The sequence below is a fragment of the Leptosomus discolor genome, chromosome 3 (genome assembly GCF_034619465.1).
Source record: "Leptosomus discolor isolate bLepDis1 chromosome 3, bLepDis1.hap2, whole genome shotgun sequence".
Lineage (NCBI taxonomy): Eukaryota > Metazoa > Chordata > Aves > Leptosomiformes > Leptosomidae > Leptosomus > Leptosomus discolor.
This window is the reverse complement of record NC_141393.1, coordinates 23806721-23820938: the sequence shown is the minus strand read 5'-3', so window position 1 is coordinate 23820938 and position 14218 is coordinate 23806721. Positions and strand designations below refer to the sequence as shown.

The 14218-nt window shown below is 35.7% G+C and overlaps 1 protein-coding gene across 1 annotated transcript in view; it reads right to left on the bottom strand.

Annotated features, from left to right (window-relative positions):
• CEP128 (centrosomal protein 128) overlaps positions 1-14218 on the bottom strand; it is a 134811-nt gene that overhangs the window by 66088 nt on the left and 54505 nt on the right. Inside the window, exons 14-16 of the mRNA XM_086463075.1 lie at positions 10555-11205; positions 6286-6450; positions 2107-2283 (exon numbers count right to left, since the gene is read on the bottom strand). Coding sequence (XP_086319201.1) covers positions 2107-2283; positions 6286-6450; positions 10555-11205 — 993 coding nt within the window. The remainder of the gene's footprint in view (positions 1-2106; positions 2284-6285; positions 6451-10554; positions 11206-14218) is intronic.

The window sequence follows — 14218 nt, the reverse complement described above, 5'->3', positions numbered from 1 at the left end:
CTACCTGGACTTGCACAAAACATTTCACACTTTCCCACAAAACATACTTGTCTCTAAAGTGGAAAGACACGGACTTGATGGAGGGACCACTCAGTGGATAAGGAATTGTCTAGATGATTGCACTCAAAAAGTCACAGTCAACAGCTTGATGTCCGAGTGGAGACCAGTGACATTCCTCAAGGGTCAGTATTGGGACTAGTGCTGTTTAACAGCTTTGTCAGCAATACAGACAGTAGGACTGAGTGCACCCTCAGCAAGTTTGCCAACAACACCAAGCTGTGTGGTGTGGTTGACATGCTGAGGGGAAGGGAGGCCATTCAGAGTGACCTTGACAGGCTGGAGAGGTGGGCCCATGTAAACCTCATGAAGTTCAACAAGGTCAAGTGCAAGGTCCTGCACCTGGGTCAAGGCAATCCCAAGCACAAATACAGACTAGGCAATGAGTGGATCAAAAGCAGCCCCGCAGAGAAGGAGTTGGGGGTACTGGTGGATGAAAAACTGATTATGAGCCAGCAACACGCACTCGCAGCCCAGAAAGCAAATCACATCCTGGGCTGCATCAAAAGAAGTATGGCCAGCAGGTCAAGGGATGGGATTCTGCTCCTCTCTTCTGCTCTGGCGAGACCCCACCTGGAGTACTGCATCAAGATCTGGGGCATCCAGCATAAGAATGACACAGACCTGTTCAAGCAGGTACAGAGGAGGGTGATGAATACGACCAAGGGGCTAGACCACCTCCCCTACGAGGACAGGCTGAGCGAGTTGGGGTTGTTCAGCCCAGAGAAGAGAAGGCTCTGGGGAGACTTTAGAGCGGCCTTCCAGTACTTCAAGTGGGCCTACAGGAAAAATACGGAGGGACTCTTTATCAGGGAGTGTAGTGATAGGATGAGGGGTAACGGTTTCAAACTGAAAGAGGGTAGGCAACTATAGGAGATCCCACAGACTTAATAAAAAAAGATTTATCTGTAAGGATACAGAGAAGAAAGCTCGTTTGACAAATAAATTTTCTTAGAATTCTCATATGTTTGTGTGTTGCAACATCCCAATTCCATATGTAAGTGGAGAAAAAGGCACAACCATACTTCAAGGCTGAAACAAAGTGACTTCACACCCTCAAACAAAACAGGTGAGGAGATAAAATAGAAAATAAAACAAAGAAAAAATATTGAAAATATAATGGGTTTTCAGTGTCAATGCTGAAAAAAATTCTATTTCAAAAGCAGCCAATCCCAGTCAAGTGACCAGGAACTGTAGAGTAGAAAGTATGCTCTGTTTAAATAGCAAGCCAAAAAAGGTGTAATCCAAGTGTACTCTATGGTTACAGCTAAGGCTAAAAAGCTAGCAGGTCAAGTAGCCATAATGCCAGTGAGGATGGCAACATGCTGACTCGAACTGTCCATTTTCTTTTTTCTCAGCTGTATACAATGTTGATTTAAGATTAGTCATGTAGAATCATCTGGAGGGAGGAAGAGAGGCTTCTTTCCCTTGGGAGCAAATGAAGATGCTCAGGAAAAAAAAAGCTAATAGGAGACAAGGGTTGCAGGAGAAGTAGTAAAAGAGTGAAAAAACTTTACAGCAAGCTACAGGTTTCCTGCAACTTTGAGTCTGAGTTTTCTGGATACAAGGACCTGCTCCATGAATGAGTAGGTTATAATTTTTTTCCACTTCTAGCATTTACTTCTCTACTTAAAAAGTCATTTAGATGCTTTGCTTTTTTTAATAAAACCTTTCTTGACTTTTTCCCCAATTTTAAAAGCCTTTTAGGTCTTTCTTGGGGACTTCCCACCTCTAAAGAGGTAGCCTAGGAAAACCTGCCTCAAAATTCTAGCTGATGCAAGGTCCTTTCACACTAGCAAACAAAAGGAGAACTACTTCTCACCAAAAAAAAAATTGGCAAAAGAAAGCAGTAATGATTAACACGTGGGCAGATCTTCATAGTATCCAAATCAAATACTTAGTAGTGTACATCTGTACCACCTAAATATCCATAATCCTATTGTCCATAAATTATCTGTATCAGTTAAGTGATAAGTGACAACAATGCATACAAATTCTGATACAAAAAACATTTGTTAAGGAAATAACAAACTTAAAACTTAAAATTACTTTGAATTTCTCCATGTAGTCACGAGAAAAAATTTCACAAGCAGCATCAATTTCACTTCCTATCATGGTGAGAATGGATTCCTGTTCCATTTCTAAGTGACACAGCTGATCCTTAAACTGCAGCCTGGCCTCATCCATCCTTCTCAAATGATCTTCTTCGTTGCTGATCTGTTTATCCTGGAGTGAAAGAGGAAAAACAAAAAAAATGAGAAATTATTGCATTAATAATATAAAGACATATCATTAGCAATATACCTTTCAATCTTATAATCACAGTTTACTCACTCATGCACCAAGTTCAGTTCCTTGCCATGGAAAATAATACCTTCTAGTAGTACTCATAAGTTCCTCCCTTGATTCTCCTTATTCTGTAAATCAGGTCTGAAGATACTGCTACTAAATCCAAACCCAACAATCACAGAGCCCATTTTCAGCATCAAAACCAGACATTCTATTACAAATCTCTTTCAGAAGTAGAAAGAGAGTCCAGATCAAATAACCCTCTTATTATCTTTTGCCTTGAATCAGTTATAAGCATCTAATCTCTGTCATCACAAAGAGAACCCTGAAGGAAGCCTGTATTGTCAGTCAGTGTGTTCTCAAAGGAAAAGTATTCAAAGAATATCTCATAGGACAGTGACCAGCACTGAGGAAAGCATTATATGTCATCACCCAATGTCAGAAAGATGATTAAATGTTATCTATTTTTCTAAAATTCAGATTCTCCTCCTTTACATCAAGGATAGAGCCACCATGTAAAACTGAACCTAGCAGCAGTTTTGATATACTATATATTGAACTATGCATTGTAATTAACATAACAAAACTATCCTGTGAAAAATTAAATTGGTTCACACCTGTCTGCTATTGAGATCACGAGTATTTAATGCAGCAGAGGGTAAAGGCACATTTCAGTAAGTGCAAGTGCACTGAGAACAGTGAGAAAAGCAATAATAATTTTGACAATTTATTAATTATGGATCTTTGCAATGACAAAGTGCAACTGTTTAAACTTGGAAATCTTCATACATTGCTCTCACAAGACATCAATGTGGAGCTAGGTAATTTCTAACATACAAGTCCTGCGAGTGGGATACATATGGAATCATATAATCATTTAGGTTGGAAAAGACCCTTATGATTATTGAGTCCAACTGTAAATCTACAACTGCCAAGTCCACCACTAAACCATGTCCTTAAGTGTCATGTTTGCACGTCTTTTAAATACCTCCAGGGCCGGTCACTCAACCACATCCCTGGGCAGCCTGTTCAAATGCTTGACAACCGTTTCTGTGAAGAAATTTTTCCTAATATCCAATCAAAACCTCCCCTGGCACAACTTGAGGCCATTTCCTCTTGTCCTTTCGCCTGTTACTTGGGAGAAGAAACCAACACCCACCTTGCTACAACCTCCTTCCAGAGGGTTGTACACATGTATATCTGTACAGGTGTTGCATCTATTGGCAAAATAGGTGGCTTTTAATATAGGTGACTTTCAAACATGAAAAAGCTATACGTGATAAGCAGCCTGATTTTTTAATCTAATTCATACAAAAATACCTGAGTTAGACAGTAGCCATTTCAAACTGAAGGAATCCCGAGAATTTTTAATGTGCACAACTTCCACTATTTCTGCACTACCCATATGGGAGTTGAAATAGCAGTTTTGATGTAGATCACTATTCTGGAGGTAGTAAGATTGCACTACATATGCTTCCAGTATCAGTATTCTATGCTCATTCATTGAACGCAATACAGTGCATGCCAAAGTCCACTCCCAAAGACCGAGACTAAGAGAGTATATAACTCAGGATTTTTCCCTTTATTTTTCCATCTGCTTGATTTTGAGCATGCCAACGTTCCTCAACGTTCTACTTTCAGAGCCTACAGGAGAAATGAAACCACTAATGACTCAGAAGTGCACAAAAGGAAGAGAAGAGAAAATTTTACCATTATTCTCTGCCCCTTCATCTTTCATGAAAAAAAAAAAAAAAATCCAAGCTATCTATAATACCTCTATTTCTTTGAATTAGTATTTGCACTAAAGACAGAATAACATTAAAAGTATAAAAAAACGTGAAAAAGGAAAAGAGAGAATTCTTTTGTAACACAATAGGATTCTGCAATACCATAATATGACAGGTAGTATGAGATTTCTCAAGAGGCAGTATTATAATTTTCCCCCATCCTAATGCCCCGTCTAACAATCCACAATAAAACCACAATAGTAAATATTCTCTTAAGTTAACTGACTAAAGCAATCAAGTGGAATACTCCATCTGCATTTACCTTCAAAAGTTGAGCCCTCAGGATTGTGTCCTTGAAAGCTTCTCTGTTTTTTATTCAGCTAAGAGATAAAAAACTCATCTCGGTCTAAAAACCATATCTTCCCAATATCAGGTAAGGCTGGAGCTAGTTTACAACTGACTGCAGAAGACTATGTACACTCCTACAAACACATTTCCTTAATAATAGGTACTACAGCACTAAAATCCCAACCTAGAAAAAACATTTTGAATTTTCATTTTAGGAACTTTTTATTAGTCTGACAAGTTGAGGTTTTAAAGCACTTCCTGTTAGTTTAACACGCTAAGAGAAATGCCAGGTTTAAGATTTTCTTATTCCATACTTTTAAAAAAAACCCAACAGAACCAAAACAAAAACCCCAAACAAAAAACCACCCCAACATTTTTCTCTCAGGGCTAGGAGTCACAGCATACTGACTGACAGACAGTCAGTATATGCTGAAAACATAAGCAGTATGACAAAAGGAGCCAACAGCATTTCCAAACAATCTCTTTACCCACATTCAAAATAAGCCCATTAGATTTTAAGCTCAACACCTAAGTGACGTTGTGCACTTCATTTATAACAATGAAATACAAGATGAAAACTGAATTGAAAAACCTGAAAAGCCACAAAGGACCTACAATGTCCATGGGCCTCTTATCGAATTTAAGTAGTTTGAAACTATCGAACTATGAAGAATTATCTGATGAGTATTCCGTGGTTCACGTGAAATGAATGAACGAACGAGGTACCATGTTAATAGAAATACCTATATCAAAAAAATTTCTTTTCACAAGCATGAGAAATTACTAAATTGACACAGAAGAGGATAAGTTACTCAGCTAGAAGCTAAAACATCATTTTTTTAAAAATGAAGACCATATGAAAAATTTATAAGCCATTTCCTGCAGAATGCACAGATTTTTTTTTGTTTGTTTCTTTTCTTGAACTATAATCTAGGAAACCAAATCTGTCAAAGATTTGAAGCAGCATTTTCAATGTTGTCTTAATATGAATTAATCAAATACTGACAGGAATGTGTTTTACACTGGAGAAAGTAAAACTTCATCCATGTACACAGAAATACTTATCTGAAACCACAACGTTGCAGGAAGAAAAATACAAGATATAAAACCAGCACAATGTAAAATACATTTCATATTAATAAAAACATATTAAAAGACAATGCTGTGGAACCAATCACGGGAAAAAAACAGAACTCAAGAAAGCAGAAAGAGTTACAAAATAAAATTCTTCAGCAACTCTGTATTTATCACTAGATTTTTGAAAACAAAGGCTGACAACTTCAGGTTGTGAGACTGCTAATTATATTTGATAGTAAGTATTAATAACCAGAACACTAGGCAACAAGGATGGCTGTCAGACAGCATCCCCCTCTAGAAATACAATGCCACTACAAGAAAGGGACGTGAATTTCTTATAAACTTGCCGTTTTTTAAATATTGAAGCAGAAAGTAATTTTAGAATTTCTTTTACCGTGCTTACATTGCTTCAAATTGGCTCTAAATTATTCATAGCTGCACTGCAAATTTAAGAAAATGTGAAGAAAACCAGAAGCGTTTTGTTAATTACCCGTATTAGAAACAGGGCAGGAAACAGGACTTACATTTCTACACCTACATAGAATTAACAAATCTTTGGAGGGATACAGTTCACAACTTAGCCAAAGCACTTTTGCCTTCTTTGATTTATATAGAAACTGTGTACTACAGTATAACTGTGTACTACAGTATAACTGTGTATATTCTTTAATATGTACATATATTTTTATATTTTAAGTTTACCATGTATTTCTAGAATTCATCATTTATTTTAGGTATTTATCATCAGGGAGACTGATGAATCATGGTTAAAACCAAGTACGTTTACCTTTTTTTCCAGTTCTTGTTTTACAAACTCACATTTCCGCCTGAGTTTTATGTTTTCTTCTTCATTTTGGGTTAATTCTTCTGTCAGTTTATTATATTCAATTTTTATCTTCTCTAGTTGTCGACATTGAGTCTTGACTATGTTTTTCTCTTCTACAAGTTCCATCTGATGGTAATGGTAAAATAGATTACAAAGTCACTATATGGTTATTTTAAAACATTCAGACTGTAGAGTTTCAAAACCATGGAATATTATGGAAGGATAATTCTATTTAATTTTTTACATTTAAGTTACATTAAATGCAATCACTTATCTGAACATGGAAAATGTATCACAGAGTTGTGGAACCATATAGCATTTTACAAGCAGTAAACAGAAGTCTCAAGGTTCTGCATTTCAACTCTGCTACGCTCATCAGCTTACATCACCTTAAGCAGCACAGTACTTATGCAACTTTTCCATTACTGAAATAATTTGGAATCAGAAAGTCTAAAACTATCATTTCATTTCAGGTCCTAATACTGTGAGAAAATAACTGCAAAGATTTGGTATTTTTAATTTCTAGAATTGTGTGGTTTTAATGCTATTCATGGAAACATTGCAGTGAAAAATGAAGAAAACATTTAAGGGCCTTGAAAGCCCTAAATAGGTGAGTGAATGAAGTATATTGGCTTCCAGTGGAAATAACCGACTGAAACTGACAGTTTTGAGAAATTCTCTAGAAAATGCAAAAAACCCCCAAAAAAACACATAAAGCAAAGGAAATTACACACATACTACTCAAAACCAGCTTCATATTAGATGAATTGTGGGATGCAGTGACACACCAAAATAAACCTGCAGAGTAAATTCCTTTCTGAGGAAAAGCAAAAATTCTATTCTCCCAATTACACTATAAATATAACTTTTATGGGGAAGAAGCATTAGGAGAAAAGTTTTATGAGTTAATTTAGACACCGGAGCTAACAGAGAATTTAGACACCAGAGCTAACAGAGAATTTAGACACCAGAGCTAACAGAGAACAAAAGCTCCTCTGAAGAACAATTCCAAGAAAGAACTTTAATGTCCTAAGTCCATAAAGATAAGCCTGCAATGTCTAAAACATGGGAACACACTTCTAAAATGAACTTTTCATTTCCTACTAAAGATAATTGTACTGTAACATCTATGCAGATGGAGACAATGCAAGAATCAAATTCTTCACTTGTATTACCTTTGAGACACAATGGAAAAAGTTAATTTTTATTAATTTTCAATATGGTCAACGCAGATGTGACCATAACTTAATTGATCTTGATTGAACCCATTTTCTACGTTAGATAATCTTCAGAAAAAAGAACTAGACCCACTTGGTAAATGTTTAGAAAATTAAAGAAGACTTAAAAAAGAAATACACATATATAGACAGTTTTATATGTATAGATACATATCTCTACAAAATCTTACATTACATTAAAGATTTAACACTTGAAAGTGCTGTCAGGCATGAGGACATTTTGTATTTCATGACTCTAAGAAAACAAGGATATTTTAAAGCAAATGAGGGCATTTAGTAAAATTAGGGGACAGGTTCAGAGTTCTGAACACATAGCTGATTGGGTTCTACTAAGCAACCCACTTAATTTCCTATGCCAAATTTATCCATCATTTTAAATATTAATAATTTTTAAAAAGACATTATAGAGATATTGGTTGGCAAACCTTTAGGATGTTCTAGCAGAAACGAATTAAAAGCTTTAGCACCAGAATCTCAGTACTAAGACAGTAAGATCCTTCTCCACACTGACATATCGTACAAAATTCTATGTTCTTCTCCAGTTCCACTGCAATGTACAATATTCTTGTAGTACCTCCCCTACTAACCCAAGAAATCCTTAACTACCTCATAATTTTTCAATCCAGTGCAATACTACAGAAAGCCACAAAAGACTGAGGCAGAAAGTATCATACAGAGGAAGCAAGTGAGGAAGGAGTAATAATGATCAAAAGTCGGTCCTGTAAACACAGGGCTCTGCACCCTTGATTTCCTGAAAGTAACTCAAAATTCCTCCTCTGGTTAAGTTTAAGGCTTTGGGTCTTAATAAATGTGTTAAATTTCCCTTTACTCCCTATTCTCTCCCAGTTGACCTTTATTTTTAAGACTTTAACGTTAACAACCTTTGGACAGGGTGATATAGATTCTTTCCCAAAAGCAGTTACAAAGGTTGGACAGGACTGAGGCATAAATAAGGTCAAGATTGTTACTGTAAAAGACAATTGGTTACTAGGCACAAAAACTTACCAGCCCCCCCCCCCAAAAAAAACAAAACCAAAAACAAACAAGGATAATAAGTAAAAAACCACGTTGCTGTTGGCTTCCCTAAACCCACAATATTTAAATACAATTTGATAAAATGCATGCTAAGTTTACCTTAATTTGGAAGAAATGTATGTCCATAAAACTGAAACCCAACTGCAATGTAATATGAGTTCAGACAGAAAGTAACCATTCATTCTTATCAGATCTTACTACAGACGGATATGATTATCTACTTTGTTGCACAGTCCTTGAATCTAGAGAATGTTGTGCATTATCATTTTGTGTAGTTCTGATAAAGTTGCCTACCCTAATATCTTACAAAATTAATCTCCCACAAGCCCTCTGCTCCTCTCTGTTTCAGAGACAAAAAGCTGTAAAAAAAAAAAGTACGTAGACTAAGGATGCCGGGAAAGTCATGGCACTGTAAATGAAAGAAGGAAGTGAATTTTTAAAATATTCTGTTTAGGTACAACAATCAGTACTGATATCAAGGCCCTTACTGTAACATTGACCTTTCTGTAGAAGAGGAACACATAATCATGATCAGCTCATTTTTTTTTGCTTACTACCATCCAGCATACACTTTCCTTCTCTCCCCTTGACATCAAATGTACAGTCTTAATTTCCATGTCCTTGTCAAAGAAAAACCATGTATTTGGACAGATCATTTCAGTAATGCTAGACACATTACAAATTAAGTCCCCAATGTTAAGCCCTGCTTTCAAAATATTTCGATTTTAATGATCCTTTCACTAACAACCATCTAGATTTTTTTATTGTCATCTTCATTAAATGCTTTCTGTGTTACCAAGTGCATAAGAATTATTGTCAATTATGTCATGGATGATATATTAAATAACTAACCATTCCTTTCTAAGTAATATCAATTCATAACTGCAAAAATGTGGTAAATCTGCAGTTTTAACTAGTTGTATATTTGTGGGAAGAAAAAGGAAATAAATATGCTTGTATTACTTATGAAGTAGATCATGAATCACTTAAGCTTTAATTAAGGATTTTATAGCTTTTTATGGTTAAATTGGTAGAATTTTGACATGAGAAAATTTTTAATTTGATGGAACTGAAGTGGAAAGAGTATTTACAGTGCTTCAGAAGTGCACTCAAAGCAAGCTGGTAATTTACAACCTATCTAGAAAACTAATATGAATATATTATTAGAACATACAAAATACTATTTTACAAATATATTTAACCATGTAATCAAAATTGCTTCAATAAAAGTGCAATGTATAGCTTATACAACCATTGAGTGTTAATTGTGCCATTCAGACCAGTTTAACTTTTCAATTTTATTCAGACCACTTTAAGCCACTAAAACGCTTGTTTTCTTTCCAAAGCAACAGCCTGAGCAAATGATGTAAACTAAAGACATTGACTTGTTTCTTTATTAATAAAATGCTATATTTCATCATGTACTATATGAACATAGTCACTTTTCTGAGAAATTATACAGAAATTAGAAATTCTAAAAAAATAAGTAGAAAGATCAAAATTAACCTTAACAATTGTTATACATTATCACCATTCACATTCTGAAAGTGTTTCCACATACAACAACCGTATTTCTGCATCACACAATTTAAACATTTACAAAAATGCATCATCCATGAAATACTGCAAGTCCCTTAACTGGGCCATGACAATAGTTGTAAAGTAATACTTGAAGAAGAAAGGATCAAATCATATTAAAACACTACAGCCTCATATATTTCCTTCTGTTCTGATCACAGGCATACCTATTTCACTACTGTTGAACTAAGAAAAGTTTTTGACCTAACTAAAACTGTTACTGTACCATTTTTACCCTGAACTTTAAACTTATGATGACCTGCAATAAAATGTGTTTAAAAATGTTTTAAAACCCATGCCTTACTACATTCATCAATCAACATGGGAAAAAGAAAAAAAAGGAAAAAAATCTGATATTGCAATTCTTCAGAATAAGTACCTTTAGGATTCTAATCTGAGCCTCTGCATCATCCTTTTCTTGTTTAAGGAGTTTCATGAGCTCTTGAACGTTTCGTTCATGTTTGATTTTAGCATTTTGTAACTCTGATCTAAGATCTGCCAGCTCCTGTTGGTGCACTTCTCTTTCCATCTTCAGCTGCCTGTTAGCTGAAGTAATCTCTTCATGCCTAGATTCCTGCTGTTTCTGGAGGTCTGAGAGGCTCTTATGTAATTCCTTTTTTACTTTCTCCTCTTCTGCTATTCTGTTTGTTAGTTCCACACGTACAGAGCTTAAGTTTTTTACATCTCCTTGCATTTCTAAGAGTCTTTCTTGGTCTTTTTTATGGATCAAGTTACTAGTTGCAAGTTCTGTCTCCAAGTGTTCCTTTTCAGCTTGCAATTGATTTTGCAGAAAGACTTGCTTTTTCAACTCATTCTCCAATTTAGTTACAGTACCTTGAACTTCTTTGATCTCTTCTTCAAGAGACACCTGGTGAGACTTCATTTCATTCAGTGTTACCTCTTTGCAGTGGAGGAGTTCTTCCTGCTGGGCTCTCTTTGTAAGTACATCATTCAGCTCTTTCCGAAGGTTTTCTATCTGGTGTATAGCAGAGAGAAGTTGACTTCTGAGGTCATCCTTTTCTTTAAGAGCCTAAGAAAGAAGAAAAAGAAATCCAGGGCAACCTAAAGTAATTAAATTGTTGGAAAAATGTCCTTAGACATTCCTAATGTCTAAGGAACAATTAGCACACTTTGTTCTGTGATAATACAAAATCTTTTCTTGTTATGAACTCAGTTCAAATGTATTCAGTGTTTCTTTAAATTTACATAGTATTTGTGATTTCAAAGGCATACTTGTCCTTAAATGATCTAGCCTCCTAAGCAGGAATAGTTTTGGTTAATCTGCTGCTTTTCTCACCCTCTTTGTAAGATGAGATGGGTTTCTTTGCTAGTTCCTCCAAATAGCAAGATGGAAGAAATGAGACAATAGAGTAATGCAGCAGAATACAGGGGGGACTATTGGTCACACCCCACTTACCTACAAGTCCATTTCATAGGCTGACTTGGTTTGCTTACTTTGTAAAATATTACACATGATGTATATCAACTATCAACTCTATTTTTGAAACGGCACACAGGAGATGAATAGCAGTTAAAAGCCTGGTTCACTCATGCATCAGAGCCAAGAAATGAAGATTTCATCTTTAAAATAAGAATCAGTCACATTTAATAAAAATTCCACTGTTTTCCTAAGGAGCTTAAGGGTTGAGGTTTTTTTCCAACATTAATATAGCTTCAGGTTAAAAAAATCCTAGAAAGTGTGGTAAATGGCAGGAAAAATTTGCACTGCAAATAGTGTGTGTTACTAAATGGTACGTATCATTAAACTCATGTTGCACATGCCATTCCTGATTCTTACTCAAGTTACAGAACATTCTGTTTAAAATAAGAAGGAATTTACAGTACACCTATCGTAAGCCACACACAACTACTACAGGAAAAAAAAAGAACGATAGAGGGACAGCATGAGATTTTCCTGGTGTATCACGAACAACTGGGGTTCTTTAAACAGGCTTAAACAAATTTTATACTGAATTTTCCTGTCTGTTTCCACTAATTGTAAACATTTCTTACAGATATAGCAGAATTACTTGAAATAATCCAGAACAAGAAGGCAATTAAGGTTAACAATGTGCAAGTTAAAAATAATAAAACAATTTGTAATTGTAATCAAGAATAAACAATGCAAAACAAAGTACAAAAATTCTAAATCGAAGATAAGGGGTAATGACCATCATGTCTCTTTTCTGAAGAAATACCAGTATTTCAACCTTCCTAAAATTGTCTTACAATTCTAGTTGCATGATTTGGTTACCAAAAAAACCCAACATCCAAAAACCCCAACAAAACCAAACCAATAGTAAGATAAAAAGATAAAAAAATCTGTAAGTAACTTGCTTTGTGTTTAAGGATGTTTTCTACATTCCACACTTAAAAGAAGATATATTCCAGAAGACACAAGATGTTAGAGATTCCACTGTCAACTAATATCAACGATAACCACATAGGCAAGATTTAACCAAATTATCCCCAAAACTCCAAAAGACAGAAACATAAACAATCTTTCTATAGCCCACCTATTGTCTACAAATATTTGGAACATCTCAAAATTGCAAGCTATGAATGTAATTGTCCTGGTTTGGGCTAAACCAGAACGAATTCTGTTCAATGATTTTACTTTTCAGTTAAGCCTCTTCTAAGCAACTGCACTTTCTGAAATCAACAGCATGTTTTTCGAGACAGTGACTGATTCTAGCAGTGATAACGCTTATAGTTACCACTAAGGAAGACTGTGCAGAAAAGCTCTCACTTGTACATGCTCCTATAGCAACCAAGGTCACTGCTAAATCTTGTGCCCCACATTGGGGTCTCAGAAGTGAAAAGGGTCACAAGCACGTAAAAAAGTCACAACTGCAGGGAGAAGCAAACCGGACAGGTGACCCACAACTGACCAACTAAGTATTCCGTCCCATATACATCATACTCAGTATAAAGCTGAGTGATCACAAGGATCAAGCCTTCTTCCTTGATGGCCGACATCCAAGGAGAACTCTCCATTCTTCTGTCTTCAAACCCGATCCATGGATTCCTGAATCCAGCTCCTGCATCTGGTTCCTGTCTGCTGCTAAGTCCAGCCTGGGACCTCCCAGTTATTAGGGGGGGGGTGGTGGTGTGTGTGTTTGGTTTGGTATTGGTTTTGTATATTTGTATATATTTTGTTATTTTCTAATTTTTATTATTGTATTTTTTCTTATTCTTATTGTTTCATTAAAGCTGTTTCAGTTTTCTTTTCCAAACCATCAGTTTCTCTCCCTTTCCTTTCTGGGAGGGGAGAGGGGTTAATAGAGAGCCTCTGTCATTCCTAAGTGGCCAGCTCAGCCTAGCCTTCCACAGTATTCCAATTTTGAAAATTTGCCATCAACACTCCGAAGTCCTATAATAAAAATCAGAGACAACAGATTGCCATATCTCCTTTTTCTTTATTATTTATTTTTATAGAGTTTTGTCTCAGATGCCAATTGTCTGTATATTTCAAAGCTGTTTAGATTATGTTCATCTAGTTCCCTGAAGCTTATCACAAATGCTGTGTCTAGATTGATTATATCCTCATATTAAAACTGTCTAAATCTTTGTATTGAGAACATGAAATATTGTTTGTACTTTTTTTTCTCCTCCACAATGATGCACAGTTTATTTGTTATTACATACCCTCCAACAAAGAGATTTTCTTCCCGAGTGACACTTAACCTCAAACTTGTTGGAAAGATGCTGATGATTTTAAAAACAAGAACAAGTACTGACAGCATTTCTTAAATGGAGCTTAGACCAAAGGGACTGCATTTCGCATTTTCGTGCATTTTGTCACATAAAAAGAGGTGAATTCCACGTCAAGGATTGTTATGTAACAAAGCAAATTTCAACATGGACAGCACTATCAATTGCCATTACAAAGGCCTGCCCACACATTTATGTGAACAGTGATTTCAGAGTCTTTTGGGGCTCCTCCTGCTTCTTACTCACAACTCCTCTACTTTTTGCTTCTCATTTGTCTGTTACGAGACATACATGATTTCTAAATGATTCAGGTTTTCTTCCTTTCCTTA